Source organism: Gymnoscopelus braueri (genome assembly GCF_963280865.1).
Source record: "Gymnoscopelus braueri genome assembly, chromosome: 2".
Taxonomy (NCBI): Eukaryota; Metazoa; Chordata; class Actinopteri; order Myctophiformes; family Myctophidae; genus Gymnoscopelus; species Gymnoscopelus braueri.
This window is the reverse complement of record NC_137604.1, coordinates 62,989,411-63,004,383: the sequence shown is the minus strand read 5'-3', so window position 1 is coordinate 63,004,383 and position 14,973 is coordinate 62,989,411. Positions and strand designations below refer to the sequence as shown.

General features: G+C 43.6%; 1 protein-coding gene across 1 annotated transcript in view; it reads left to right on the top strand.

Moving 5' to 3' along the window:
* Positions 1-2,821: 2,821 nt before the first annotated feature.
* fhdc1 (FH2 domain containing 1) overlaps positions 2,822-14,973 on the top strand; it is a gene marked incomplete at its 5' end in the record, with an annotated part of 31,401 nt that continues 19,249 nt past the window's right edge. Inside the window, 6 exon segments of the mRNA XM_080444129.1 lie at positions 2,822-2,849; positions 2,852-2,985; positions 4,331-4,540; positions 9,096-9,157; positions 14,151-14,253; positions 14,859-14,944. Coding sequence (XP_080300255.1) covers positions 2,822-2,849; positions 2,852-2,985; positions 4,331-4,540; positions 9,096-9,157; positions 14,151-14,253; positions 14,859-14,944 — 623 coding nt within the window.

Genomic DNA, 14,973 nt, shown 5'->3' with positions numbered 1-14,973 from the left:
AACTAAAGTTTTCAAATAAAAGTGGTGGAGTAAAAGTACAATATTTGTCTCTGAGATAGTAGTGGAGTAGAAGTAAAAGTATAGAGAACTGGAAATACTCCAATAAAGTAAAAGTACCTCAACAATCGTACTTAAGTGCAGTACTTGAGTACTTGTACTTAGTTTACTTTCCACCACTGCTCTCAGGTTGCTGAAAGGAAGACGTTGGAGCCCGTCGGCGCTCACACGTCTCATCATATCCACGGACTGTCTGTTTGTTTTGTTTGCTTGTTGAGACGGAGTGGAGGATCATTACCGTTGTGGGGGGGGGGGGGGGTGGTTGGAGGGGTGTTTGTCTGGAAATGGAGCCGGTTTGATTTGACCACAGAACAAGGATTTTTGGGGGAGACAAGCCTTGGGGAAAGTCCGGTTTAGCTTAAGAGGTCTTTTCACCAAACGAGCACCATATCATGTAACTTCATCTACACAGTGAAATCATTACTTTAAAGGGGATGTAAGTGATATTATGTTGTTACGATAAGTGTTAAACAGCTCTATATTCCCATAGCAGTCATTGCTCTAGTGCAATGGTTCTCAAACTTTTACCTTTCAAGGTCTCTCCTCTGACAGTATAACGGGTCCAGTTCGTTCCATTTGTATACTGTCAGAATCACAGACCTCTAAGGGTCCATTTAGACCCCCCCTAAAAGAACCCAGAGTCCACTGGAATCCACTTTGAGAACCACTGCTCTAGTGTGTTTGCTCAGTAACGGGGGTCTCCCCATTTTTTCTGATTGGGATACACATTTCATCCAATTAGGAGGGAGAACTCATACAGGCCACAATGATAAACAATTGAAATGGGAAGTGATCGAAACAAATACATGAGCAGACAAAAATCGGAAGTGGAACACAATCTGATAAATGATCTTTGTGGGATTTCTCTCCTGATTGGATAAAATGTGTAACCCACCATATGCATGTATTTTCTAGAGATAGGGAGCACTATAGTAATGATTACCATCAGAATATAGAGCTTTAACCTTTTAACAATAAGCTTTTTGTTTTAACCAAAAAAATATCACTTACAGCAACCATCATTTGGTTCCATTTGAGCACTCAGAAACGAGAGGATATTACAGTGCTCCAGTGTGCCACCGGTCATTTTACACCCCACAGATTGACTTCAAAGACCAACAAAAACAAAGCGAGAAAAATAAATCACAATAGGATTATTTAGCCATTTTCCCTGATTGTGAGCTGTTGTGACTGGCCTGATGTGTTGCAAGCGTTGCTTTGACCCGGGTTTCACCTCACGGGTCACGACATCGTGCATGACTACCTCCTCATAATCCCGTCCCGCTCTCTGTTTTGGTATCTCCTGTACAGCTCCATGGCCCTTACCGCCGCTACCCACAACCCCCCTCTTCTTCTCCGTGTCCTGGGAGGCGCCCTTCTTCAAAGGCCCGGCGGCGCGACGCGGTGCAGCGGCGGAGGAGCGGCCGAGTGATGTAGACGGACACCATCAAAGAACACGCCGCTTCCCCTGGTTGTACGCCTTCCACCTTAACCCTGCGACCGGCGGCCATTTTGGCGGCGATACAGTGATGTTCTATCATCGTGAAATCTTTGGAGTCGACCTTTAACACTACGACGGCCATTTTGACGTCTTGCAGCAATTAGAGTGATGTTTCCTCATCGTGAAGAAGACTTCGGAGTCGACTCGATACGACCAAAAGAAAGCTAGCTAGTTCATTTTAACATTTTTTAAAACATTTTTTGAGAACTTTGCAGCGGTGCGGTGGGTTGTGACGTGACTTGGCTCGTATGTTGACCTCTCACCCTCGGGACTGAGGAGGCGCCCCGCCCCGGTCCCGCCCCGGCCACGCCCCCACTGTGATGCGTGTGATGAGTCGTCCGTCTCCGCCCAATGACAAAGAGGCCTGCGGCAGCGAGGGAAGCAGCTTCTCCAGCATCTCCACGTAGGATTGCCTTATTGCCTTGATCACAATTTATTTCAGATAATCGCAATTATTGCGCTTGATCATGAGATCAAGTTTCCATTTATCTCTATAAACTCATCTGTTGAAAACAATTGCGAAAATAGCCGATATACAAGCTCACATGCAATGAGCTTGTAGATATATTTGGCCTGTTTTGGCTATAGTATATTATTCATTTTGATTATTGGAACCATTGTCAGTCATTTCTTTGCATTTTTAAGTTAATTGTCATATATCTGCCCTGTACAACTTTTGTTTACAAAGCCTAAAAAGGCAAACAAACACTAATGTAATTTGTATTTATATGTTCCAATGTTCAAAGCCAAAAACACAGTTAATGAATGAATCGCAACCTTTTCAGTCCGTGACCGCCCAAAATAATCATATTTGAACTGGGGACCCACCCTGACAAGCACGGAGTTGAGGGATTACTTAGTTATTATTATTTAGTTTCACTCAGTTCCACAGATAAATATTGTGAAAATAGCCGATCTACAGTGGTTTTTGCCTCCTTCGTAGCTAATATTTGACAATTTGGCCAATGTGTGATACTGTGATTGTCACTTTAGAAGTGTATACACTTACACTGTATGTTGGTTTGTTTTACTATTGAGTGAGAAAACAATGTTGCACCTTAAGCTAATCATCTGGGGACCCCCCCCCCCCCCCCTAAATCATTTGGGGACCCCCCTGTGGGTCCCGACCCACAGTTTGAGAACCACTGAAGTAACCAACTAACATTCCATGATGGTTTTATAGCCCCACCTCCACGCCGACCAGCACCTCCGACCCGTCCCCGATGTCCATGCACGCCTTGGACGCCCAGGGCTCCTCCCAGCATGAGTCCGCCTCCTCCGCCGACCAGCTCCTCCCCCCTCCCCCGCCTCCTCTGCCCCCTCCCCCGCCCCCTCTACCCCCCTCCACCCCGCCGCCGGCCAATCACTGCGTGCGGAAGAAGCGGCGCGTGCGGAGTTTCTTCTGGAAGCCGATCCCGGAGGAGAAGGTTGATTTTTTTTTGTGTCTTATCGTTGCTGTCGGGCAGAAACCTCTTATCTCCATATTTTAACTTTTTGTGTTTTTTTCGTAATTGAATGCCCTACTTGATCATACTACAGCGTCACACAAAAGCATCAAAAGTAGCAGATCTACAAGCTCGATTGTACATCTGCTACTTTTGCTATTTTTTTATTTGAATCCAGTTTTGGACATAATGAGGTTTCCACCCGACAGATACGTTATATTTGTTTTTCTCAACCACAGATGTTAAGAATGTAATTTAGATTTAGCATGTTGTTTAGAGAGATGCTAGGTTCGTTGTTTACCTGTGTCCTGTTTCAAATGTACAGAATATTTGGATAACATGTTGCTGACCCATTCAATCCGCGGACGCATCTGTGTCACTTTCGATTTCTTTGGCTATTCAAAAATAGCAGATAAACAAGCTCATCATAGCGTGGCACAGAGAGCCACGCTATGAGCTTGTAGATCTGCTATTTTTGGAGAAAAAAAAAAACATGAAAATGTGTGCAAATCCTTTTGACTAAAATCTTTGCTTCTTATCTCAAAATATTTTGAGATGGGGGCGTACGCGGACAACAACATATCATTTTGGGGGTCCTTGACAGTTTGATATTATTGCAACATTAAAAAAAAAAATTTAGGATTTAGAAGGCATTTGTAGAATGCACAGAAGCAAAGATTTGACAGATGCTAGGTTCATTTCTTACCTGGTATCCTAGTTTCTTTGAGGCACTACAGTACTGTATTCTCTCTGCACTCTATTTATGTGACTATTTAGTTCATGTTCATTACGAGTTCACGTTTACTCTGCTTATTCTGTTCTCACACTTGCAAGTCACCCTGGATAAGAGCTATATGCTATATCTGCTATATGCCTGAATTGTAAATAGGCTCTATGCACAGCAGCCATATTGGAATGAAATTGGGCCTCTTCCTTACTTCCTTCGCAGGTGTTACCAATGATAATAATGAAGGCTCTGTTCCATTCTGGTCAAACAGAGTCAGGATGCTGATATTGTGCATGTTGGCTCACTGGAAACACTCTGCTACACCGGTGGGTCTCAAATTGGGGTCCAGGGACCCTCATGGTTCCTTGAGGAGGTTCCAAATGGACCCCCATTTGTACACTCTCAGAGTTATGGTGGTCCTTGAAATTAAAAAGGTTTGAGAACCACTGTGCTACACTAAATGGAACAGAGCCTTCGTTAGTATCATTGGTAACACCTGTGAAGGAAGTAAGGATTTCTTTCCAATACGGCGGCTGTGTGCATAGAGCCTATTGTTCAGGTGTGTGGGAGTCCTAACATCTGTAATTGTAAATCGTTCAGGTGCGGGGTAGGCCTAACATCTGGACGATGTCGGTGCGACAGCAGCAGCAGTACCAGATCGACGTGCGCTCCGTGGAGGAGCTGTTCGGTCAGCAGGAGGAGGGGCCGGCGGCGACCACGGGGGCGGGGCGGGGAGAGTCCCCGCCCGCCGCCGGACGCCCCGCCCTCATCGCCCGCTCACGCTCCTTCAGGGAGAGCAGCAAAGATGAGGTGAGTAGGAGACGAGGACATAATGTACTAGCCTGGAACCAGACAAATCTGCCATTGCAACAAAATAAAAATGCCCTCAGTGATATTAGCTTGGCCATGCCAGGCTTATAATGTACTTTATATGCCTGTCTGTATGTCCTTTGCATATCGTCTCCGTCGGGGTGGAAACCTCATACCTCATATGTCCAAAACTGTTACTTTTCAGGATTCAAATAAAAAAATGGCAAAAGTAGCAGATCTACAAGCTCGAAACGCGTCGCTTCACGCCGTGTTTCGAGCTTGCGGATCTGCTACTTTTGATGCTTTTGTGTGACACAATCAAACCCACTACCAATGGCATTGTGCTTAAAAAAACAACAACAACTATTCAGTATGTTGACCAGAAAAAAGAAATATAAAAACACATGACCAAAAGAAGTGTAAAACAATTAATAAAAAGAAGTTAAGATAGAAACACCAAAAACGTGGTGAATATTGAAGAATATAATGAAAGTTTGAGAGCCACTGCTCTAGTAGTAAAACAAACAACACAGGTATTTGTGGGAAAGAAAAAAACGCTTATACAAGCAGTGTACAGGAGTGAACAATGCATTTATTGCACCCCAGGGACTAGGATTGTTTACTCCATAGAAGTGTCAATTGTATGGGTGTGAATGCACACACTCTAAGAAACAAAGGTTCCACAAGTGATTTTTAGCTGAGGTCAGAATATTTCTTCCTTAGGGTGCCGGGTAGCTCAGCCAGTTTTAGCACAGAACATTATGCTCCCTGCGAGCATGAGGACACAGGTTCAAATCCAACGCCCGTCTGGTCTCACATGCCTGTCCTCTCTGCCAAGAATGCCAAAAATAAATATTTCCCAGAACAAAATCAGTTGTTTACTCTTTTTCCGCCCAAAATGAAGCCATAAAAAGTCTAGCCACCCACGTCTAGCCCAGATGGACAAGAACGCACTCCTGCCAAACACTCCTCTGCTGGGTCTCCATGCTGCCAATCGTTACGCCTTTCTGTTTAAATGATCTAAATGTATTAATGCTCAAATCTTCAGTGGACTGCCTCCACTGTAAAATCCTCAGTGTAACTGCTAATTTAACCACCCGGTGCATTTATAAATCATATATAACCCTACCCTTTTAACCTAACCCTTAGAATGCCTAATTCTAACTCTAACCTAATTGTAAGCCTAACTCAAGAAAATGGTCCTCACAATGTCTATGTCTCAAATCCTGGGCCAAGTAAGGTAGAGAGTCAGAGCGCCAATCAGAGTCCTGGAGCAAAGAGCAGGAAATTCTAGATAAATCCGTAATTGAAAAGGCAAATGGAGAACATATCAAAGGGTGACTGAATGGATAGAGAGGCAGAAGGTCCCAGGTTCAATACCCGGCCCTGGCAATGTGTCGAGATGTCCCAAAGCAAGAGACTTAACCCCTATCTCTACCCCGGATAGGGGATTGAGAAGCACTTGAAAAGCGAATTTCACCCCTGTGGGATGAAGGTCTAGTTAACAGCATGATAACAAAATAAGATGTATAATTCTACCAGAATTCTTCCTCACGTGCTCAAGGGCACGTTGGAAGGGTTGGTAGTTGGCTCATCTGTCACACCCAACATGATAAGACATAAAAAAATATGTCCTACCAATGTCCTCTGTACAGTATACTATAGCAGATCACAGGGGTAGAGTTTCCTATTGTGACATTAGCCCAGTAACACCTCAATGCAGTGCTTTTCAAACTTTTTGTGCTCCAGGCACATCAACGGTCAATTTAAAATCTCGACGTACACCTGTATTCATATGAACGCAGAATAGCCACTCTATAGCATGTGTTATCACTCGTATCACACTGTAAACATGTATGTATTTATTTACTAGTGCCAAATAAAAGAGTCTAACCACTCAAGCCCTATTTCATACTTTAACAAAAAAAAGAAAAAGAAAAAAAACTAAAATAGCCAATCTACAAGCTAGTAGATCTGCTATTTTTAAAATATATTTATTATTATGTAATAAATAAATACAACATTTTAACATATAATGACATGCCTAAAATAGAGGTCAGGTTAAAAGTGGTTCAACTATATTTTCTTAGGGTATAGAATTTGCCTCTGTACTGGGAAATGAGTACATAAATACAAAAAAAATATTCATAAGTTAACAACAATAATGTGTGGTTGCCACAAAATCCCAAGGCACCTGAACCTGTCTCACAGCAACACCAGAGAGCCATGTCACACCGTTTTGGGAAACCACTTTCCTATAATAGTGACGAGGCAAATAACCCCTTAAGGGGCTAATTCACACCCTCGTCCTTCAGAGAAGTGTAGAGGAAATTCATTCAGTCTGCCTGTACTTAGCTTAACACAATAGCGTTCACACACCAATGTGCGCTCGTGGAGAGTAATGTGTGAGAGGTAAAGTAATCCGCGTGAGGCTTAGGGACACTTATGTCACAACACCCTTTTCTGTGTTCCCACAATAGAGTGGAACTCAGGTTTTGCTGTAAAACACACAAAAGTCTCTTGGAAACCTCTGCATATTACTACACAGTCAAATCCACTGCCTAAACTCAACTCAGAGAGCGTACAAATGGAACCAAATGGACCCTTACAGGTCCATTTGGTTCCATTTGTACGCTCTCTGAGTTACAAATAGACCGAATTAACACTGAGGATTTTACTGTGCCCACTAGGTCCACTGGGGGTTTCAAATATAGCCTCCTCCTGTGCTGTGCTCACAGACGCACCAGCGTGTCTGACGCAAACGGGCCATCAGCTCTGGCCATCTTACAGTAATATGGAGCGCTTTGTTATCGTGATGTACAGTATGTTGTGACACGGCGGTCTCCCCCTTTGTCTTCTTTAGCGAAATAGACAGTTGGAAACTTTTGTGTGACGCTGTAGTGTGGTCAACAAGTTAAAATATGGAGATAAGAGGTTTCTGCCCGACAGCAACGATATACACAGAACAATAACCCCATGTGGAAGCTTGTGTTGACAGAAAAGCCTGGCAACAGGTGGAAAAGCTCTGTTGGGATTCCATCACCAGCTGGGATACCTAATTGAATGAGCGTCGCGCCTGTCACAGACATGCACAGAGCAAGTTCTGTCAGGGAACTCAGTGCAGTGAGGATGGCCTACTATTGGACCGCATCAGCTCCACCTACACATCCACTCATCCACTCATACTCATTTCATTCTCAGACCGCTCTATTTAAGCTGGAAGGTTGCACTTCTCATTCTGTTGTTTTGCCGCACACACACTGTTGCTGCTGCGCTGCTGTTCATTGCTGTTGCTAAATTGCTGCTCACCCTCCACCACCCCATGCTACCACCTGTTGTTTTTGGATCTGCTGTTTATGTACTGGGGATTCTGAGTCCCTATGGTTGGGAAATGCGCTTTATCAGAGTACCTAAAAGCAGATCCAATTCATCGCCAAACCATAATAAATATATTGCTAATTTTATATTCAATAAATATATCTTATTATCCTTCATGATTTGTCTTTTTCTATTTATGAGTTGTCCTGACAGAACCTCCAATCATTGCCAGATTTAATGTGCACATCACTGGCAATAGGCTAAGGAAGTAAATCCCCCAAATACTTTGATTGTTTAAACTGTGTATTCATGCTAGTGGCTAGTTAGTTAGATAGTTAGCATAGCCTTGATGTGCTCGGTTTTCTTTCTCTCTCTCTCTCTCTCTCTCTCTCTCTCTCTCTCTCTCTCTCTCTCTCTCTCTCTCTCTCTCTCTCTCTCTCTCGTGCATTCCATTTTCTATCAACCCACAGCTGTGTCTAAAGTCTATAATTAGTTCTCAGAGAGGGTTCCTTTAGCCAGAACTTACAGTAACGCCTCGCCATTCACACGACAGCAACACAAGACGGCAATTCCCATGGTGGGTGGCGGGTGGCGTGTTGCACGCGTGCGTGTGCGTGGCCAGGTGGAATATCAGCTGTCCTATAGGGTGACATGCTGGTTACATCAGCACGGTACGGAAATAATAATGAAAATGAAAATGAAAATGAAAATAATTATATTGATCGTGATAATGATAATGATAATGATAATGGTAATGATAATAAAATAATACTTGTAATAATAATAATAACAATTATCATCATCATCACATCTTAAGATAATACTGATTTATATTATAACTTTTACACTAAATTCCAACTAAGCCCTGTAGGATCTTCAAGCTCATGTCACGATGCGACACGTTGTGTGAACTTGCAGATCTGCTATTGTTTTATTTTAGAAATTTGTCCAGATCTTTTGCAATTGTGTAGAATTTGTTTTGAATTTTCAGATATTTGGTATGTTGTGTTGTGTTGTATTATGTTGATTCATTTTTGTGGCCCATAATGCCCATGCCCAACATAGGGACATTGATCGGGGGTTAACCTGGCTAAACAGAGAACTAGGATGGAAAGGAAAGGAAAGACGTGTGACGTGAAACTGAGTCACGCAGACCGACCTGACCGCCGGTCCACCTGGCTGCCTGTCAGTCACTGGAAACTCAATCGTTCTTGTCTGTTTGCTGCTTTGCTTTCAGATCAGCATCCTGGACTCCAAGAGAGGCATGAACGTGGGCATCTTCCTCAAGCAGTTCAAGAAGTAAGTACTGCGCTGCATGCCATGGTGCTTACAACTGTACTTTGACCACTTTGTCGGTCGACGCCAAATCTCTTCGCCAAAAATAGACGATCTACAAGCTCACAATGTGTCGCATTGTGAGTTTGTAGATCGGCTATTTTTGGCTAATGTTCCCCCCAGAATATGGACGCTGGGGTTCAAGGAGCCTGGGATCAACTCCTTTCTCGGTTTTCTGATCCGGTCTAGAGCGGATACAACCCACTGCGTAACCCAAGAGCGCCGTGCACCTCCAAAATGGTTCCCTTAGTTTAAAATGTGCTTAGTTTCGTTTCGTTTGGTATAATAATCGTTTGGTATATCCATCTATTATTGTAACTCGTAGCGTGACTAGCAATGCTAAACTAATTGATTCGCATTATGTGGGGAACAAAATCATTGCGACGCCAACCGGAAACCTTTTTTTTTTTTGTCCTAAACCGGATTACCCGGCTCAGTTTTAGAATGAAAACGTGATGTTAGGGTTCAAGTGGTTAAATATTTTTTTTTGAGCATCTGTACTTTACTTGAGTATTTCCTCTTTTTTTGTAAGGTTATGACTTACGCCCAATCACCCCTCCCAGACCTAAACAAAAAATAGGCTTCATTATGAATTAACCACTTTAGCACTGTTTTAAAAAAATAGTGGAAATCCGAAATTTTTTTAAACGAAAATGTCATTTGTACTTTTGAATAGTTAGGTATTGAGGAATATTTGTGTCCAGTAGTATCTATCCTTTGACTCAAGTACTGGGATTGAGCACAACTGCTGACGCCCCCCGAATGGAGGTGATAGTGGGGGTTCAGGGTCAGGTCGTCATCCGTAGAGCCCAGTGGAGCGTGTGCATATCGTTATAACTCCATTGATCGCCGCAGGAGAGGAGAGGAGGGGAGGGGAGGGTCCCCCTGGACTCCTCATCACAACACGGTTGTGTAACGGGTTCAAGTGTCAGCGCGATGACGAGGGTCTCAGAAAGAAGAACACACACACACACACGGGAGGGAACAGCGAGGGACAAGAGACGGAATGAGGAGTGACTTCTCTCACTCTCGAGTGTACGGAGGGTATAGGGGCGGGAGAGTGTGTTACGAAGTGCCTTGTCATATTATAGTTCTTTATGTTCTATAGCGTGAGAAGAACAGTGGCTTGAATGATAGGGAGGGAGTGAAAGAGAGAGGGAGGTGGGTAGGGAGAGGGAGAGAGAGGGAGGTAGAGGGAGAGAGAAAGAGGGAGGGGAGGGAGGGAGGAAGACAGAGAGAGGAAGAGAGAGAGCATGATTTAGAAAAATAGGGAGAACAATAAAAGAGAGAAAGAAAGGAAAACAGTACTGCGTGAAGGAGATACAGTAGAGAGAGATATACAGAGAGACACAGAGAGAGGGGGAGATACAGAGAGAGATGTACAGAGAGTGGGAGACAGAGAGAAAGAGAGAGAGAGAGAGAGAGAGAGAGAGAGAGAGAGAGAGAGAGAGAGAGAGAGAGAGAGATAGAGGAGGCTAGTTCAGTGTCAGGAAATATCCCAGCGCTCTGTTCTTTATCATGTCCTCCTGCGTTGGCCAATCGGAGGAGGCCAAATGTTAATTGGCCCCAAGGTGACTTGCTGCTCAGACTGAATGGATTTAGTTTGATCATGGAAGGCCTTTACATTGAATCACTATCCATCCCTGCTCTCAAGTCTAATGCAGAGATGCTGCTTCCTTGATGCAATCTCAGCAGGATGGGCGGGGCTTGTCTGTGTCTGTGACGGACAGATCAAAAACAGAGACACACTACTTGGTATGGTGGTGTGTCATTTTGTGTCAGTTTGGAAGTCAATTAAAGAGTAGTAACAGCTCAATAGTTGATACTGCATATTGTCACTTTTAGGTTGTTATGATAACCTGCGTTTCAATAGATCCAAGGACGTTATTATTTAGTCACAAGCTCTTATAATACTTTTCATTGGTGAAATATTGATAAGCCCCACAGATAGAATTAACCTGTTTCAACCTGGCGTCCCTATTTTTATGAATAAAAACCCTCACTGACACTGGACACAGGCCAGTGTCAGTGAGTCTCAGCCAATTCAATCGGCTCTCCTCAACATCACAGACACATTTAGCTGATTCAGTAGCATCAACGCTTAAATTACTAGCTATTAATCTGGCCTTTGTGTGTTCAGCTAAACTCAGCAACTGTATTACGTAATGTCGATGTATTGTACCATGTAGTGTTGCACTGCATTGACGAAGGCAGGTGAGGCTCTTATTTGCGTGGCAGCTCATTTGCATATGGCTTATTTCCATCGCATTTGACTGTCATGTCGACACCACTAATCTGAGCATGATCAGTGATGTCATCACACTCTGCGTGTAAACATGGTCTCTCGTTACTTGGTTACCACACTGAATCACTGATTATTTGCCCTGGATGAGGGGGGTGAAATCCTGAGTGTTCATTTTACTCCTGAGAGTGTGCATATCAAGAATCAAGAGGGGTTTATTTGTCACTCACTCATACAGGTACAAGCAGCAAAATGTTAATAGGGCCATTTGTACACTCTCTTTTACAATGTAACAGTTACGTATAAGCCCAAGGGGCCAGTGGTGGAAAAAAGTACTCACATTTCCTACTTAAGTAAAAGTATCAATACTGCAATGTAGAAATACTCTGTTACAATAAAAGTCTGAGGGAGGCACGGTGGCGCAGTCGGTAGCGCTGTCGCCTCACAGCTAGAAGGTCCTGGGTTCGATTCCCGCCGGGGACGCTGTGGGCGCTGGGGGCGTGTCTTCTCCTCCGCGTCATCAGCGCCCATACCCTAGGTGGGGTTGGCGAAAGGGCCTCTCTGTGTGGAGTTTGCATGTTCTCCCCGTGTCTCCTAGGGTAGTTAATACCCTCACAAAAACATGTAGTAATCCTGGTCACTATACCGCCTCCCCCATGACAGCCGGGGCGCCTGATGGAGGGGAAGGGAACTGGTTTGAATAACGTGTTCCTTCCACGCGCTACGTCCAACCAGGGAAACTCCCCCTTGTCAGGTGACAAGAAGGTCAGTTGGCTCTCATGCATTGAAGGAAGCATGAGCTCGGCCCTGGCCTCCCTACTGTGGGGGACTGGTGTAGTGCTGGTGTAGCGCCCAGGATCACTTACGAAATTGGCACCGGGTGAAAAAAATGGGTTACAAAAATCGTGGGATAAAAATGTTAAACATAAAAAACTATAAAAGTCTGGAATAAAAAATTTACCTGAGTAAGAGTACAAAAGTATTGGTATCAAAATGTACTTAAAGTACCAAAAGTAAAAGTACTAAAATGTTTGAAAATAGCAGATCTACAAGCTTGTGAGCTTGTAGATCGGCTATTTTCAAATAGCCTATGTATAAAATATGGCTAAAGTGGTTAATGTATGTTTTATAATATAATAATTTATATCTGCAAAGTGACTGGTGACTACTAACTAAAGTTATCAAATAATTGTAGTGGAGTAAAAGTATAATATTTGTCTCTGAGATGTAGTGAAGTAAAAGTATTGAAATTGGAAATTGGAAATACTCCAGTAAAGTACCTCAAAATTGTACTTAAGTACAGTACTTGAGTAAATGTACTTACTTACTTTCCACCACTGCCTACTAGGCTGATATGGCAGTAACTGACCGATTATCTCAAGCTAACGTGCCAGTATGCGTAGCCATAACTGGCACGTAGCCATGAGCAAACGGGGCCACCATGGTTTCTGCGTTGACCAAATACTATTTCACTTTGTGAATATACAAGACAGGATCTAATAATAGGTACTGCTGTGGCCTATTGGCAGAGCGCACAAGAAACTTGGCATTCAGACTCACAGACAGACCCTATCCCAAACAGCTCGGCTCCTATACGGAGCCATACTGTAATTAGGCTTATGGGTATATCTGATAAACAAATGATCGCCCCGGCAACCTTTGGGCAGCGACTAATGCCTGGCCAGGCATTCTGAAGTGAAAAGGATAGAACTTTATTGTCTTGGCCAGAGAACGTTCCTTGGGCTTCTCCCAGCACAGTAAAAGTACAGTAGCATTACATGATGAGTTTGTTGTCAGGGATATAGTGGAGCCAGGGGCGGAGTTGAGAGCGGCGCTCCGCTAGTTGTTTGAGCTGCACGCACGAGCCCCACGTGCGTGCCCGCGAGAGTGCGTTCAACTTACCTAGAACAATAGCACATCAAACAACCAAAACAACCATTCACACCGTCTTACAAAAGCGCAAATTAACGTAGGAAATTAGGAATGACCCTGGCTCTTTTAAAAGAGGCATAGCTGTCAGATTTTCTGAAGCAGTACACAGATATTAACGTTTGGATAACCGAGGCTGATGGATTTATGAATGAACAAAATGTACAGAGCGCTCTGCAACACTATAAAGTATCCCCATTATGCAAGTAAAGAGAATAAAATCAGATATATTGTGGGTTAATAATTAATAGGCCTACATATTTATTTCAATTGGTGACGCACGAGTGTGCACGTGCACGTGCCCGTGGCGTAGCGCCCCCACAGCTAAAAAATCCATGCTAAATCCCTTTGTATTGTGTTTGTCTCTGTTTGCTTGTTAATGAAACCATGCCAGTCCTGCGCTTCTGTCTCACACATCGATGTGCCTGTGTGATGAAAGACTGTGATTTACTGCCCTGGACACACTCACACACACACACACACACACACACACACACACACACACACACACACACACACACACACACACACACACACACACACACACACACGCACACACGCACGCGCGCACGCGCGCGCGCGCGCGCGCGCACGCACGCATGACGGGAGGGAGAGAGAGATAGAGAGATAGATAAGACAAAGACAATGCCATTCTGCTGTACACAAACTGTACTGTATTTAACATTTTAGTTCCACTGAACAGAGAGAACGATAGAGAGAGTACAGAGAGAGGAAGAGTGTCTGTACCTGTTTAACCAGGTTGCCATGGTTACTTTCTCCTGGCAGGTCCAACATCTCCATCGTTGAGGACATCAGACAAGGAGACGGAAAGATTTACGGAGCCGAGCTGCTCAAAGACCTGCTCAAACTCCTGCCCGACATCGAGGAGGTGTGTGTGTGTGTGTGTGTGTGTGTGTGTGTGTGTGTGTGTGTGTGTGTGTGTGTGTGTGTGTGTGTGTGTGTGTGTGTGTGTGTGTGTGTGTGTGTGTGTGTGTGCATGCAGAGAAACAGCAATATAATACAAAAGAAAATTAAAAATTATACTGTAGTACCAACAATGAATTACACTACTGTAGTTTTAAAAAGAAAAGTGTGTAATTTCTAGTAAAGTGTTGATCTTTTAAGGCTAAGGTGTTAAGACTTATTGTCGACAGTGATGGCTGACAAAATGATGCAAGTCATAAATAAGCCTACTGTAAAACAACCGTTAACGAATATTCTCATCGAAAAATATTCAGTGTGGAACAGAAAAGCTCTGTTGATAAATGTCTGCATATGGAACCATTTCAGTTTTTATAAACAAAGAAACCCAGATTGGTTCTTTATGAAGAACCATATAAAAAGCCTCCATACTGTAGAACCATTTGAGGTGTTGAGGTGTGTTTTTGAGTATGTTATTTGTGTTTTTGTTTCCCTGTATAACCTGTGAGTTTGTTATGCGTGTTTTTGTGTCCCTGTATAACCTGTGAGTTTGTGTCTCTGTTATCTCCTCAGGTCAAGAAGCTGCAGTCTTTTAAAGGAGACCCCAGCAAGCTGACTCTGGTGGATAACTTCATGTACCAGCTCATCCAAATCCCACGGTAACATACTGACATTCATCTCTACTGTA